The sequence below is a fragment of the Corvus brachyrhynchos genome, unplaced genomic scaffold (assembly GCF_000691975.1).
Source record: "Corvus brachyrhynchos isolate BGI_N302 unplaced genomic scaffold, ASM69197v1 scaffold93, whole genome shotgun sequence".
Taxonomy (NCBI): domain Eukaryota; kingdom Metazoa; phylum Chordata; class Aves; order Passeriformes; family Corvidae; genus Corvus; species Corvus brachyrhynchos.
Genome location: NW_008237273.1, coordinates 1,666,099 through 1,682,286, shown reverse-complemented (window position 1 = coordinate 1,682,286; position 16,188 = coordinate 1,666,099). Strand labels below are relative to the sequence as shown.

The following is a 16,188-nucleotide window of genomic DNA, read 5'->3' as shown; positions in this document are numbered from 1 at the left end:
CTTTCCATTCAAAAAATCATGGCCACAATGTTACGTAATCCCTCTCACTCTATTTTGCATGTGCCCTCAAAGATAAATGTAGAAGAATTTTCCTTCTCCTTATGCCATTTGCCTTTCTTATCAACCATTTGTCTCAGCATGCTGCAGTATTTTATTGGTCAGCATGCATTATGTGGTGGTTTTATCTCAAAGTGCAGTGTCTGGTATGTGTTAGTAACAATAGTCCATTGCCATATCAAAGCTGCCAAAATAAAGGAGCAGAACTCTGATTCTGGGCTCTGCCAAATCTTCTACCTGTGCCCTTCACTGTGGTACTACCTTAACTTATATTGCATACAGCTGTGTATAGCATGCAGATGTTTCCTTCTTTCAGTTGTTTCAAAGAAAACCGCATCTTGACAGTTTTTAAGAATTTGTAATTCCAGATGGCTTTTTAGAAAGACTGCTAGTCTTCTAAAAACTGCTGTTACTGGCACATGAAATCAGAATTGAGAAAACGTAAGCTGCAGTTGGGAAGTCTTCTCTGGCTATGTACAAATGTGCCTTTCTACTGTGTATGCTTTCAGACTGTTACAAAGTAATGAGAAGTTAATTGGGCCATTTCACTTAGTAAAAGGAGAGCCTGTTAACAGTTTCTGCAAGATACACAATGTGACGTCAATTATGTCAGAGATCAAATGTTTGTTCTTTCTGATTGCTGATCTGTGCTCACTGATTCGGAAAAGTCCCTTAGTTATTAATACATCAACACCATCTAGTACGCAGTAGAAAGTTTGCTCTGCTTTTGCAGATGGTGTTTGGAAAGACGTAAGACATGCTTAGGTGCTTGTGGGGAAAGCAGAAGACACAGTAGTTGACAGTAAATGTTAAGTAGGCTAGTAGGGAGTAGAGGAGTGAGATAGATTTAAGGCCCTTGGAATGAAGCTCTGAATTTGGAAATTCATGGAGGGCGCAAAACCCAACCCACCTCTTCCTTGCAATTTACTGTGACACACAGAATTCACACGGTACAGAAGTTACAAATGAAAATCTCTGTGCCTTGTTGAAGGAGCACAGCATGCTGTGTTTCCAAGGACTTCTACACTTTGATTCCTTCAATGAAGTTTTAGTTTTGTTTGCATTGTTGTAAGAAAGTTTCCATCTGAAAGAATCACAGCAGGTTATTTTTTAAATGAAGGTTATTATTTGTAGCTGTAGTTTGTGATGTTGTGGCTTCACCTTGAAGAACAGGTTAACGCACAAGGAGTACCACTTTAAATGGAAGAGGAAGGGACTCTAGTAGGTTGTCAAATCTTGTAGGTAATCAGATGTATTCTGGGTATTTGTAAACTTTGATGGAGGTGGTATTTTCTGAAGTTCTACATTTTCAGTTTTTTCCCTTCTGAAAGCTAAAGGAGGAAGATAGATGATCTGAGCTTTCTTGCAGTAAATCAAAGCATTACAGTATGAACATATGTTTTGTATACTATGAATAAGATAAATTGCTTTTCAAATCCAGCCAGCAAACAAAACAAAACAAAAATACTACTCCTATTATGATGTTTTTAAAAGACATCCAAGTACAGTGCCATATTCCTGAAATTGGGGGAAGGAAGTGAGGGAGGGCAACTGTAGAAATCAAACAGTATCAGAATCTCAGCATTGTACTCAGATTAGTTGCTGAGAGACTAAAAGATCTGGCAGGGCACTGAAACTAATGTGTGTTATTAAAGCTAGGTAAATAAAGGTGGTGTGAACAGCTGACATGACTTAGAGTAGATGAACAGTCTAAATGGCAGTTTTGTGTTGGTTTTTGCTTGCTGCTTTCTCTGCAGCATTTGTGCTGGCCTGATGGTGTTACAAAGACCAGGAGAAAGATGAGATTTTTCTTCCCTTTTTTAATTTGTGAATTTCATCACGTTGCATACTACTTCTGATTTTCATCTTATTATTTTTGAGGCAAAATAAGAAAGAAATCACATAGATTAATCAGGGCTTGAAACTGGACTACATGAGCAGACTTTTTTTTTAAATTTTGTTTTGGGTTTTTTTTGGTTGGTTGGCTTTTCTTGTTAGGCATCACAGGCTATACAATTTCTGATCTGCTTTTTTTAGCTGTTCACTCTGAAATTGTTCATTCTAGCACTAATTAGCAGTTTTCACAAGTACAACAACAGTACTATCACAAATTTTACCCCGAAGATTTTACTTTCAGTCACCCTTAAAACCTCCATAAGCAGTTGTGGGTGGGGAGAACTTGACAAGGCAACAGACCTAATTGTTTGGGGGTTTTCTTTACTTTTTCCCTCCTTCTCCTTTAAATTCATATGACTTTTTTTTTTTTCTGCCAGATAGACAGAAAGGACAGATTTTTTTTTTTTTAATTACTTTTTCTGGCAGATAGAAAAGACAGATTTTTTTTAAATTACTTTTTTACTTTTTCTTTTAATTACTTTTTTTTTTTTTCTATAAATCAATGGCATTTATGATGCAGGAAGGAGTTTGCTCTACTTTTACAGTGCTGCCTGGAAAGACGTAAGAGATCCTTCAGTACTTCTATGAAGAGTGGAAGTCACAGCAGTTGACAGTAGAGGTTTAATAGGCTGACAGGCATTACAGGGGTTGGGTGGGTTAAATGCTCTCAGATTGAAAATCCAGATTTTTTCAGACTTGAAGCTTTTCGTGACTTTTTAATGATTGTTGAGTCCATTGCACCATGTAAACATTTACTTCATTTTCAGGATATATTGGTTTAAAAATATGTGTTTTCTTTTACTCCTCAGATGTCTAAGGTATAGGGGCATAAAAGTTTGATCTTAGAAGTCTGCATGTCCTTCTGGTACAAAGCGAATCTATTCCACAAACTAGCGTTTGGGAAATTATTTAAAAAAAAAAAAAAATTAGGAGTAAAGAAAGAAAAATAGAGACCTGAATTGTATATGTATATTTTCTTGTAACTGAGTGGTGACATGCATTACCTCAATACATAAAAAATGCGCTCTGACATTAAAAGACATAATGTTTTTTGAGAGGGAGTTAACTTGTGGTGACTGTTGAGAAAGCTGTAGGATCTTTGATGTGTTGTTCCTTTTACCACTCTGTGCACAAAATTATGCTTCCTTTCACTTCTTTAGATCTGCTTATTGGCACTCTGCCTAGCAATGCTTGCAGGTTTGTAAACACAACTCTTCATTGTCTGGTAAACTCAGAACGAAGGCAATTAAACCATGAAAATTATAGTCAGCATTGTTTTAAAGCATGGAGAAAAGCTCTTTTGAGAAGCTAAAATGTAATAAAATCAATATATGCCTCACTATTCACCTGAAGCTAACAAGTGATCTGCCTCCTGAGCTTTCCGAAAATAGTGTTGATAGTATGCTGGTATCTTTAATTGGATTTTGTGTGGAAATAAGATGTGTGTAGGCAATTTGTATGTGTGTCAGAGGATGTTTTTTGTGTCCCAAACCCCTTCATTTACAAATAATCGGATAAATAATCCTACTATTCAAATTCTACTGAAGAGAGTAGGGAAAAACTATTGACGGTTTTGGTTGACCTGAATTTGTCAATTATATTTGACAGTGCTCCAGAGTACTAGCAAGTTTCATGGAATAATAAACAAGATAAGACAATATCTAGTTTGTAAATCCAGTGCTGATGTGCATATTGTATTAGTTGGCAGAGAATCCAGACAAGAGGGAGACTTTATAAATGCATCATCTGCAAGAGAAGTTTGTTCAGTGCCTAAGAAGGTATGATCTCAAGTCTTTATCATTTCAAAGAAGTTGGGGAGTTAGCTTTAATAGTGCCTTTTGATCTTGGATCTGCTTTCAGGTAGCTCCAAGAATACCGTAAATGGTTTCTGGGTACTTGAGCCTGGGGGGAAAACACAAGAGAACAAGTATGAAAAGAGTAGCTTTTCATTAATGCATGTATGTTCATGGATTTCTTCCACTGTAGAGCACTTTCAGCTTAGAAGTTTTGCCCCTTCTGGCAAAATTTTGTGTAACAAAGATCTCCAGTTTCACACTAGAGTTGAAATCTGGCAGTGTCTGACAATGACTATCCCCAGCGTGGTTTGGTGGAAGAATGCTGCCTTATAGATCTGCAAGTCCTTTTAGTGAGTTGAAGAACTGACTTTAAAAGCTACTCTCTCAACTTCCGTATGGAAAATATGTTTGGACAAATCTCACCAGTAAAAGTGAATTTTGCAGTAATAAAATGACTGTGGTTTTCTTAGTTGTATTAGAAGATGCTGCTTTAAAGTAGTAACAGAGAGGAGACAGGGGCTACCAAGGAATTTAACCTGATGACTCTTTTTAATGGAACTCACTATAAACGCTTTTTGTAGAACTAAAAATTCTTGTCAACATCCTTACATGTTGTGCTGACAAATTGCCATGATCAAGAAAGAATGCAGTCTTGGTTTGTAAACTCCCAGTTACTTAAGACAGATAAAATTACTATTCTGATAGTCTTTTTTTGTCTGGTGCTGAGTTAGTATCATTGGTATGAATTTAATATAAGACTCTTCGTGCTTTTCTGAAAAGTCACCTGCCACCTTCTAGGGGTTTTGTGGTCCTCCTGGTGGAAGAGAACCGTTCAAGGATTAGAAAACAGCTAAATGAATAGGTAATCTGAAATGCACAGAACGATGAGAACCAAGTTTCTGGATTAATTCCAAAATTGTGTATTTCATCCCAATGCATTCACTTGCCAAAAAAAAATCCTCTAAGTGTTTCCTGAAAATGCATTTGTGTGTTTCAGACTGAAAAATTGGCACCATACTGTCTATTTTATTTGTATATTATTAATCTTACACATGCATAATTGTTTCTTGTGCACCTTAATTTCTAGTATTGGCCCTATGCCTAAAACCCCAACATATGCCCACTAGAAAATTTAAAGTTTCATTTATTTTTGTTTTGTCTTTTACTCCTCATATTTAAAATTATAGATAACGCCTGTGACAAGTTATGAATATGTTTTCTTATGAGTGAGGTTTCACTTTTCAATTGTACTAACTTCACTGCAGAAGCCTGACAGCAGTACACCCAGGGATATGTCTGTTTTAAAAGCTAGGGGCAGCATTTCAATTTTAACTGTCAATCAGAACAAGGCGGCACATGTAGTGAAAAGCTACATGGCTTTTATTTGGAATGTGATTCCTCAACAGCATGCTTTATCAGGGCTTTGAAAAAAGTATTTGTTTAAGAAAATGATCGAAATATGCTAAGAAATGCATTCTTCAAAAAAATTATTTTCATGGTGATGGAAAGAAGGCAGAACTGATTTTTGCTTGAATGAACTAATGCATAGGCCTGTAGGAACCTAGCAAAGCATTTTTCATGGATGTTGGCTTTCACTGAAGTTGTTGGGAATTATAAAGCTTATTTGAAATTGAGCTGAGAGACCATTCAGATGTAAGTACCAGTACCTGTTGATGTGAGCTGGACCTCAGCAGCCGAGGTTGTGTAAAAACTGATGGTTATTTTTAATCTGGCAAAATGAATACCTTATGCTGTTAGTAAATGATAAATTTTGGCTCTATAAGGAACATGGAATTAAAAATTCAAGAACAAGAACTAAAAGCTGGGTAGGAAGTTTGCATTTGCTGTCATCTCAGTTTTTAAAATTCTGGCTATGTGGTGGGCAGGATGGCATTGGCATCATGGGCTTCTGGCTGATCAGAGAAATTAAAAAGGTGTCCCTGTAGCTCTATAGCTCTAGGGGAAAATTCATATGGCACTCTTCCCCAGCGTGGTGTTAGTTAAGAAGCATGGTTCTATGATTCTTGTGTGAGAAGCTAAACTGCGAAACACTTTTTTTTTTTTTTTTTTTTTTTTTTTTTTTTTTTTTTTTTTTTTTTTTTTTTTTTTTTTTTTTTTTTTTTTTTTTTTTTTTTTTTTTTTTTTTTTTTTTTTTTTTTTTTTTTTTTTTTTTTTTTTTTTTTTTTTTTTTTTTTTTTTTTTTTTTTTGGTGTGGAGCATACATTAAATAGATGTGCTTTTTTTTAAAGTGTGCATTTAGGACTAGGAGGTGTTCAGAGCAGAAGACTGGAACTGAAGTCTGTAAACTTGTGTTTCAAGAACTGTACATGTCACAGTAGTTTTTGCTGCACATAAGATTTGTGACCAAAATGTTGACTTTTCTAGAGTATCCGGGAAAAATACTCTTCAAATTCCTGCTACATTTGAATGTTTCTCTTTTTTTGTTGTCAGGAAAGATAGCATCTAAGAAGCTAAAGAGGAGATCTTTATAGCCACCTTTAACTCATGGTTTAAGCCCAGCCAGCCACTGAGCCCCCACACACTGGCTCACTCACTACCCCCGATGAAATGGGGGATAGAATCAGTAGGGTAAAAGTGAGAAAACTCGGGTTGAGATAAAGACTGTTTAATAGGTAAATCAGAAGCTGTGCATGCAGGCAAAGTAAAACAAGGAATTCATTCACCATTTCCCATGGGCAGGAAGGTGTTCAGGCATTCCCAGGAAAGCAGGGCCCTGTCACACCTAGTGGAGACTTGGGAAGGAAAACACGGTCACTTTGACCATCCTCCCTTCCTTCTTCCCCCAGCTCTATATGCTGAGCATGATGCTATATGGTCTGGGATATCCCTTTGGTCAGCTGTGTCCCCTCCCAGCTCCTTCTGCATTCCCAGCCCACTCCCTGGCAGGGTGCAGCAAGGAGCAGAAAAGGCCCTGATGCTGTGTAAGCGCTGTGCAAGAGCAGAAAACATCCCTGAATTAGCAACACTGTTTCCTGCACAAATCTAAAACATAGCCCCATACTAGCTACTGTGAAGACAATTAACTTTATCCCAGCCAAAGTCAGCACACTACAATATTTTTCAAACTAAATGTTTTCCTCTTCTACCCACCCCTACCCTGTGCCTTACTTTATTGTGAGCTTTTCCTTTGTCAGGTACATACAGAGACTCAATGCTTTAGTTAAAGTAGTTTCCTGCTATGGTAACAAAAAAAAAATAAATAGTTGTAGCTTAGCCTGGAAGTGAGTCCAAGACTGTAAGCTGTGACCTGTCTTTGAACTGTTTTTTTTTTTTTTTTTTTTTTTTTTTTTTTTTTTTTTTTTTTTGGTGTGGAGCATACATTGAATAGATGTGCTTTTTTTTAAAGTGTGCATTTAGGACTAGGAGGTGTTCAGAGCAGAAGACTGGAACTGAAGTCTGTAAACTTGTGTTTCAAGAACTGTACATGTCACAGTAGTTTTTGCTGCACATAAGATTTGTGACCAAAATGTTGACTTTTCTAGAGTATCCGGGAAAAATACTCTTCAAATTCCTGCTACATTTGAATGTTTCTCTTTTTTTGTTGTCAGGAAAGATAGCATCTAAGAAGCTAAAGAGGAGATCTTTATAGCCACCTTTAACTCATGGTTTAAGCCCAGCCAGCCACTGAGCCCCCACACACTGGCTCACTCACTACCCCCGATGAAATGGGGGATAGAATCAGTAGGGTAAAAGTGAGAAAACTCGGGTTGAGATAAAGACTGTTTAATAGGTAAATCAGAAGCTGTGCATGCAGGCAAAGTAAAACAAGGAATTCATTCACCATTTCCCATGGGCAGGAAGGTGTTCAGGCATTCCCAGGAAAGCAGGGCCCTGTCACACCTAGTGGAGACTTGGGAAGGAAAACACGGTCACTTTGACCATCCTCCCTTCCTTCTTCCCCCAGCTCTATATGCTGAGCATGATGCTATATGGTCTGGGATATCCCTTTGGTCAGCTGTGTCCCCTCCCAGCTCCTTCTGCATTCCCAGCCCACTCCCTGGCAGGGTGCAGCAAGGAGCAGAAAAGGCCCTGATGCTGTGTAAGCGCTGTGCAAGAGCAGAAAACATCCCTGAATTAGCAACACTGTTTCCTGCACAAATCTAAAACATAGCCCCATACTAGCTACTGTGAAGACAATTAACTTTATCCCAGCCAAAGTCAGCACACTACAATATTTTTCAAACTAAATGTTTTCCTCTTCTACCCACCCCTACCCTGTGCCTTACTTTATTGTGAGCTTTTCCTTTGTCAGGTACATACAGAGACTCAATGCTTTAGTTAAAGTAGTTTCCTGCTATGGTAACAAAAAAAAAATAAATAGTTGTAGCTTAGCCTGGAAGTGAGTCCAAGACTGTAAGCTGTGACCTGTCTTTGAACTGTTAAACCTCATCAGAACTGAGACAGTAGCTGTTGCTCTGCATATTATAAAGCATGTGAGAAGGCACCATGTATGGCTTCAGTAGCTCTAGGGCAGCGAGAAAGTACACAAAGTAATACTTGCTTTGCAAAAAATTGTTAGCATGGAACAAGAGATGGTTGTCACAGCAAAGATTTTTGAAAGTTGTTCACCACAACCACAGTTAAGATAGAGCCGTGTGTTCTGTTTCTCAAAAGATTAGAAGCAAAATAATTCTATTCTAGATGCCTTTAGGAAATAAACTGACACATACAGGAAAAATTTACATTCTTTATGGTATATGAGTTTTTATACGTGGTAGCTACTGAACTTGGCCTCTCATTGTCTGTTTTCCTATCATTGTCAGCATAACATTTTCACATGAATGAAGTGTTCTTGACTAATTTGTCTGTCTATGCTGAGAAAAAACCAGGGTTTTCTCCAATGTCTAGCATGTGTGCTTTCTTCAGCTAATTTACTGAAAGAAAGCTCCCATGTTGCATTCATGTTTGGCTTTTGCTGACTATGTGTGCTCATATTTTAGAAAGTCTGGTGTGTAGTAGAACATCATATTGTACCAAGTCTTCGGAGGTGTGTGGAAAACAACAGCTTGGGTGAGGATTGGTGTTTTAACCCAGGGATTACTTATTTTAAAAATATTCTACTAGTGATTAAAATGACTTTTCTTTTCCTACAAAACCTGTTTTAGCAAGTTCTCGATGCCTTTGTTTGTGTATTTACAGAGTTGCAAGCATGGATGAATGTTATTATTAAATGTGTGAATATAGGTGAGTGAGATGAACTACACACAATTTTAAAAGCTATCAAAATGAAGTCATTGCCTTTAAGTAGGAGTTCGATGTGTAGGATACTGCTAATGCACATCCAAATGAAGGAATTACTGACTAAATATATTAGTTACATGGAGGCTACAATGAAGAATGCAGTTAGCTGCACTAGGAAAATACTGGTCTGTAAAGTAAGAAGTGTGTTTTTCTAAGGAGGCATTGTTTTGTTCTCAGAAAAGCCAAGTTTCTATTTGTTGTGTTCACCCCGCCTTTTTTTGTTTTGCTCAGGTGCTTCTCTGAAAAAAGGAAAGTGCTGACTGAGAAGCCTTTTACTAAAAGGTTTCTTGGTGGTATTACGTATACTCTTCAGATTCATGGAAAATTAATTTGAGTGAATGAGGCCTGAGAATACTTTTTTAAAACCAATTTTTAGTTATGTACAAGGTGCTATTTGTACTGCTTAAAGACAAAATGAGGGCTTTTTTCTCATTTGAGTTATCATGAGGGTTTTTTTGTTTGTTATCTATGACTTTTCAATGTGCTGACCTCCAAACCATCACAGCTTATAAGAATAAGTGATTGGAGATTAGAAGGCTGTAAGATTAATAACACATGTAATTACACAACACTCCAGAGCATGTATGTGTACTGCTCTACATAAACGTTTTATTGTAGAGTTGCTTATACAGGTATATACAGGGATGAAATATCTAGAGCAAAAGGAAATCACTCTGCACTGGTTCCCTCCAGTGTAATACTGCTAATTTCTAAGTATATTAACCAAGTTGTAGTATGTTCTAAGTATAGTATGTTCTAATTATAGTAAACAAGTCATTTTACATGATTCTTGAAAAGTCTCACTTGTAGCTGAATGTTTGCTTGGGCTGAAGAATAGTAGTGAAAGGAAATCTGCAGCTATTCTGCGATATAAATTTGTTAAGGCATAGCGATGACAGATTTTTCTTATAATAGGTCGTGGAAAATATTAACACCACCAATGAACGGCTTGATCTTCGCTCTCAGCTCCAGATGACCTGTCGTGTTGTCCGTAAGGGTAAGTATAATTCCATCGTGAAAATGTTGGTAAAATCTACAATGATTTTGAACCACATCATCGTAGCTTTCTGTTTTGTTTACTTTGGCAGACACACTCAGAGTGTCTGACCAAGGTGATTTCTAGCTTAGTGGTTTATTCTTGGTCTAGCATGGCTTTACAGCTGTGATAAGATGCAATGTCAAATAGTTAGAGCATGATGCTATCAATGCCCGTGCTGTGGCTTCAATCCCCATATGGGCCATTCACTCAAGAGTTGGACTCAGTGATCTTTGTGGGTCCCTTCCAATTCAGAATATTCTGTGATTCTGTGTGATTCTGTGATCTCCTTGCTACTTTAAGGAGATACAGCATATCAATGCAACCAAGGACCTTAGACTTCTGAGAGATGCCACTGACTACCTGGCTCACAAGCTTCATAGTTTTGCCCGTTCAACAACATCTCATGCAGCAGGCTGAGGAGCAAGATTTCACTGCATACTGGTGTGGGCAAAAGAAGCAGAATCATGTAGAATCAGTCATATGCTGGACATATTCCTGGGCCAGTGCTGTCCTTTTAGTCTGTGCTGAGAATACTTACAGGAATATCCTAGGTATGTCACTGACTTGGTAGCTTCCTGTCTTCTGAAGAGTTTGAATTTAGCAAAAATGGATAAAAAATTCTATTATTTTTCTAAACAATTACTTTTGTAAAGCAAATACCTTCTTTATAACTTAAGGTTCTGTTGTTAGATGTCATCTATTACTGAAAATGGAGATGTTACTGCTGGAAAGCCAAATGAAGAGAAAACGTATAAAAAGGTAAAAAAAACTTTCAACCTTTTTATTGTATGTTTTTCCCTTCACGCTGGTAATTCAGACCTGCTGTAAGTGAATATATTTCGGAACTGACTAAAACCAAGAACAAACAAAATATATTCCGTGGGGTTTTTAAAAATCCTTTATCCTGCCTGTGAAATCATAAGGTATTTCTATCCACTGCAGAGCTGACTATTTAAAGCTTGTTTGGTCCAGCTTTAAAGTACACCATCTTGCTAGAAATAGATAGAAATTCTTTGCTCTTAGCAACAGATGCATCTCTGGGCTTAAACACTGTTATGAGAAATTTAGTAAGTTTCCAAATGCTTTGAATGTCTACACGATGTGTCTAGACTACAAACCCCTAAAAGCAAAGCACCTTTCTAGTGCTTTGCCAAGCAGACCACTATTTGTGTGCTAAATATTTTTTAAAAAAGAAATTCTTAAGAGCGGACATATTTAACGTAGGAGCGTGCATTGACGATCCATTTAGATCTTGCTGAGTGTGGTTTGGGGTTTGTTTTCCTGGCACTGATTGTCTGTGACCAGCATTATTTAGGTGCACTAACAATTTTGATAACTAAGTGGAGCTATAAATCCAAATTTTTCTATGCATATTTACACAATCAAATTGTTAGCTACTGAATTTGATCATTTTTTTGACAGATCACCTCAGAGAAATGGTAATTATGTTTTTAAATTAATTTCTGTAATCTAGCACAGAGTTCCACATGCTTCTGCAGTACATATAGTGATTAGGGTTTTTAATTTCTGGATGTTGCTGGCAGTACTGCTGGTAAAGTCAAGGAGATAAATAAGCTATTTCTTTTTTCACCCCTTTTCCTGGCAGTTACATTTCCAGTACTGGGTGGCCTTAGCATTCCAGATAATTTTCTCCGAAATGAAAGGAAATAATGTTTATTTTAAATACAGGTTAGTTTAAATTTCCCAGGTCACAACTTTAAAATATAGAAATTTAAATTTCTCTTGACAATTAGTAAGAGAAAGGAAGAACTGTTCAGTGCCTGAAGTGAATACTTCTGCTGGTTTATGTTGCTAGACTAGACTAGTAGTAGCTGTAGGTAAGCTTCCATTCCCCCTGGTCATCCCACATACTCCTCTCTGTTCCTTTTCAACTATAAGTTCACAACCAATGCCATGTAAAGTCTTCTCACTGTGGCACAAATTTTACTGTGTATCTAGTGGAAGTACTTCTGACAAGACCTGGGATTCACAGCCACATGACACTGACAGATCGCAGTGACTATCATCTCCAAGTTCTGTCCCTGAACTGCCAGTTGATGTATCTTATGCCAATTTATTTCCTTTCCATGTAATTACACCTTCAGTTGTTTTATGTTCAAGATCCTGTGTTGCATATGCCTGTACTAGTTTAGTATCATTACCAAATATTATCATCATACTCCTCCTTTTAATAGTAATTTTAATAAAATATTAATAACTTTTGACCTCACAGTTTATCCATGCAGAGCTCACCAGTAGCATATATTTTCCTGATGACTCACTTTTAACAATATCTCTCTTTTCTTAAGCCAAATTCCTTAGAAATCTTGCACTTTCTGTTAAATGTTGAAGACTCTGCTTGAGCAGGGAGGGTTGGTCCAGATGCCCCACTGGTGATCCCTTCCAATCTAAACCACTCTGTGATTCTGTGATCCTCACCTTCTTCAGGTATTCCATATACATTTTTCTTCTTTTGTGGAAGTTCAGAGGATTCAATAGTATGTGTCAGGAAGTGGGTTGCAGGGTAAGCCTGGTAGGACCTGTGTTCATCAGAGGCATTTCCTGTCATTCCTCATTTAATTCCATGTTTTTAGGTAACTTACACAGAGCGACCTTGCTCTGTAGAAGGCATGTTTGCAGTCAGAACCTGTCTGTCTTTAACTGCCTGCAGGTGTTGCATTTACAGTTCTCCAGTCATGTATTGTTACATTTCTTTGGTTGAAAAATACTTCCAGTTCTTCCTGTGACTTCCTGTGCCGCTTTCTCCAGAAGTCTGGGCTGGGGAAGAGCTTTTTTCCTCAGCTGATGCTTTTTCAGCTACTTGGGCAGTTTCTGCTCCAATCTACTGCTGCCTTTCACCACAGTGGAAACACTTGGGCGAGGCACTCATTTAGTGCTGAAGTCAGACTGTGCTTGCTAACCTCTTCTCATTGTTTAGAGACTTCACTTCCACTTTTTTTTTTTTAAATATAATTAAGGTGTAGAAACTTGTACCTCTCAGCTTAGAAAAGCAGAGGTCAGTATACCTTGGCTTGTGCTGTGGCTTTTTGTTCTTTAACATATTTGGCCTTGGCAAAATTGGCAGAATTCCCAAGGAGATTATTTCTCTCTTCATCGTGGGGAAAAAAAGGAGTTTTGTTTATAGTGGAAAAGTTTATTTCTGAATTCTAGAATTTTTGCAGTGCAATATGTTCTTTATGTTCCTGAATCTATGTCAATTAGTTATAAATGCTATCCATATATTACAAACTTCTGTAGTAATGACTGTTTTTCACTGCTTTAAGTTAACCTGAGTTAGGTGAAAACAAACTTTCTCCAGGATGGTGTCTCTGACTTCATCCATGATAAAGCTTTCCAGAATAAGTAGTCTGTAAGGCTATCAGTTTCATTTCTGTAACTTTAGATTTTTGCCGGATTTTCTTTATTATTTTGTTCATCTCAGCTAAAATAGAGGTAGCTAACATCATTATCTGACTTAATTAAGTCTCCTGTTCTTCAATTTCCAACAGTAGCCAGCTGACTTACCAGCTGTATGAATGTAAATACCTTGAAGTTCCAAGAAATTTCTTACATTACTACAGCCTTGGTAATGGTCTTGCATGAACATTGATACCTTATCCTTTCAGACTCTGAAATGCATAACTGCTCCAAGACAGAGCATGATTTCTATTATGAATCATGCTTCTTCATTCTACTCTTAGCTTTCAGTTTTTCTGCTGCTGCATTCTGACATAAATGCTCTTCTGGCTTTTAATTGTCTGTTATTATCTAGTCAAAGTCTTGAGAGAAGAGGGAACACAACTTTCTGTTTATTGGTTTTGGTTTTTCTTCATTTTGGTTTTTTTTTTGTTGTTTTTTTTTTTTCCCTTTTGAAAACCAGGGTGTTTTTCCCTTTAAAATGGTGTTATTTAAGGTGGGGCTGCTGAGCTGTTCAGATGCATGCATTTGCTACAAACATTATAATCTGAAACTACTTACAGGTTTTCTGTCTATCTGTAAATTTTGAGAACTTGTTAAGTCACAGTGTGAATATGAACAATTAAGTAGTTCAGTCACCCAGATCAAAGAACTTAGTTAATGGAAGAGACACTTCACAGATACATGTTCCATGCAGCTTCTAAGGTAGAGGATTAAAATAACACTGAGATCAAAGAAATTGTACAGACTGTGGCCAGTTCTTTAAGGGCGGAGGTTTTTTTGTTGGTTAGCTTGGGTTGGTTTTGTGTTTCTTTTGCTTTGGGTTTTTTGTTTGGTTGGGTTTGTGGGTTTTTTTTTTGTTGTTGTGAGTGTTTTTTCAGAGAGAAACAGGGTAAGGAACATAAGAGAGACTAGTTATTTGTTCCATTGCATGCTTGCAAAAATCCAGTCACCAGACTATAGTTTCTCTTGGATATTCATCACAGTCTTGTCACAGATATCTGAATTGTGCACTTGTCGCTTTTTTTTGTTTTCTTCCTATTTTGCAGACTTTGTTGTGAGAAGTTGCTGACACACATGCAGTTTTTGCACTGCAATGTCATCAATCACACAGTCCCTGAATCTACTTCCTGTCAAATCAGATTTCAGTAGCATCCTGATGCTTAATAATAGGATGGTGGCAAGAATGAGGTACAGACAGGTCTGTCAAAGCACACTGGAAGTGTAGAAAAAAATCACACCAGAAAATGAAATAGATGTAAATGTGCGCTGTTACTGGATTGCCACAATCTCTACATTTAGTCTGAAGGCTGCCACACAAGTGTATAATTAGAGTTTGTTTCTTGTCATTGCATACCTTGCAGCTCTTCTGTTTAGCGTATTACAAGGACTTTATGTAACCTGTTCAAAACTGGATATCTGGATATCGTAAGTGTGAGTCACTTTGCCAGGGGCAAGAGAAATTTACCTGGATAAAGGAAGCCAGCTACCTATTGTTAGAGCTTGCAAACGTGCAAGCAGCATTGCTCCGTCACTTTTGGCATTGACTTATGCCCTGCATCTAATGCCTGCAAGTTCAGTACTTTTTCTTGTGGACACTGAAACTTTAATACTGGAGGTTTTGCTGCACTGGGACCTCAATGGCAGATTTTTGCATCTACAAAGATACTGAAATGACTGTCTTTAGTGACTTTACCTGGAGCTATCGCTCCTTCCAAGCTCAGAGGTCTCAAATTCTTTTCCTCAAAGATAGAACAGAGTACTTGGGTTCATGGCTACTACTGAAGCTTCAGCATAAATGTTTTGAGATGGAGGAAAAATTGATTGAAAGCCATGGAGTCACCTGAATCTAATTTTGGAAAATGAAAGGAGATCAGATTCAGCTTGGATCAGAAAATCATTCTGATTGCAGTTGAACTGGAACAATCACACATGTTGGGCAGTAGTCCACCTTCATGAAGCGTGACCTGCAGAAGGTGGGCAAACATTTGCTAGAGAAGAACAGTGTGAATTGAAGAAAGATTGAAGGGGTACTGTGGCTGTAGTGAGCCATGGTTACAAGCTGTGGAGGAACAGTAAGATTAGTTATTTTAATGGGAATTTCTGGTAACTCTGTTTTTATATCCCTATTTACGATTTATTATGTGGCAGCTGCAGAAAGCATACTGAGATGGGGTAGCCACCTCCATCCAGAAGCTTCAGCAGAAGCAGCTGTGAGAAGTGTTCGTTCAGTGAGACTGTAAGCACAGCAGGCACTGACAAGACAAGACAGATCTAGTGGAGAAGCAAAAGGCAATAACCACATGTACATCTTGAATCTAATTGCAATTTCCTAATATTCTAAGCGAGCTCTCTTTAAATATTGCTTGAAGAAGATGTGTTGTTTTTCAACAGGCATTCTCCTCAGATGGTTTGGCTTAAGCGTTTACACAATTTATGGCAGGTCATATCTTCTCAGAAGTCTCGAAAAGATAAACGGTGGGTGCCTGGTACTTACCATAACTAGTAAAACTGAAGAAAAATCCCTACTTGTAGTAGAAAATTCAGATCTGGCATAAGCCATGTGGCTTCAACAATTTTGATCAAGTGAGACCTATGAATATTTTTCTTCTTTTAAAAATGTATTTACGTATTTTACTGAGAATTTTGCCTGAAGTCAGGCAGCTATTCTACCCCAGTCCAGTTCATTGTCCCACCAAGGAGAAGAGTGGGATAGTGAGG

General features: G+C 37.6%; 1 protein-coding gene across 6 annotated transcripts in view; it reads left to right on the top strand.

Annotated features, from left to right (window-relative positions):
* PIP5K1B (phosphatidylinositol-4-phosphate 5-kinase type 1 beta) overlaps positions 1-16,188 on the top strand; it is a 91,874-nt gene that overhangs the window by 22,623 nt on the left and 53,063 nt on the right. For 4 of the 6 annotated variants that reach the window (XM_017730610.1, XM_017730609.1, XM_008630860.2 and 1 more), the window contains 2 exons: positions 9,927-10,008; positions 10,741-10,809. In XM_017730610.1, the coding sequence (XP_017586099.1) occupies positions 10,760-10,809 (50 nt within the window). In that variant the 5' untranslated portion in view covers positions 9,927-10,008; positions 10,741-10,759. Of the gene's footprint in view, positions 1-7,105; positions 8,955-9,926; positions 10,009-10,740; positions 10,810-12,385; positions 12,499-16,188 lie in introns of those variants that run through there. The other 2 variants (XM_017730608.1, XM_017730611.1) reach the window with 2 other exon arrangements.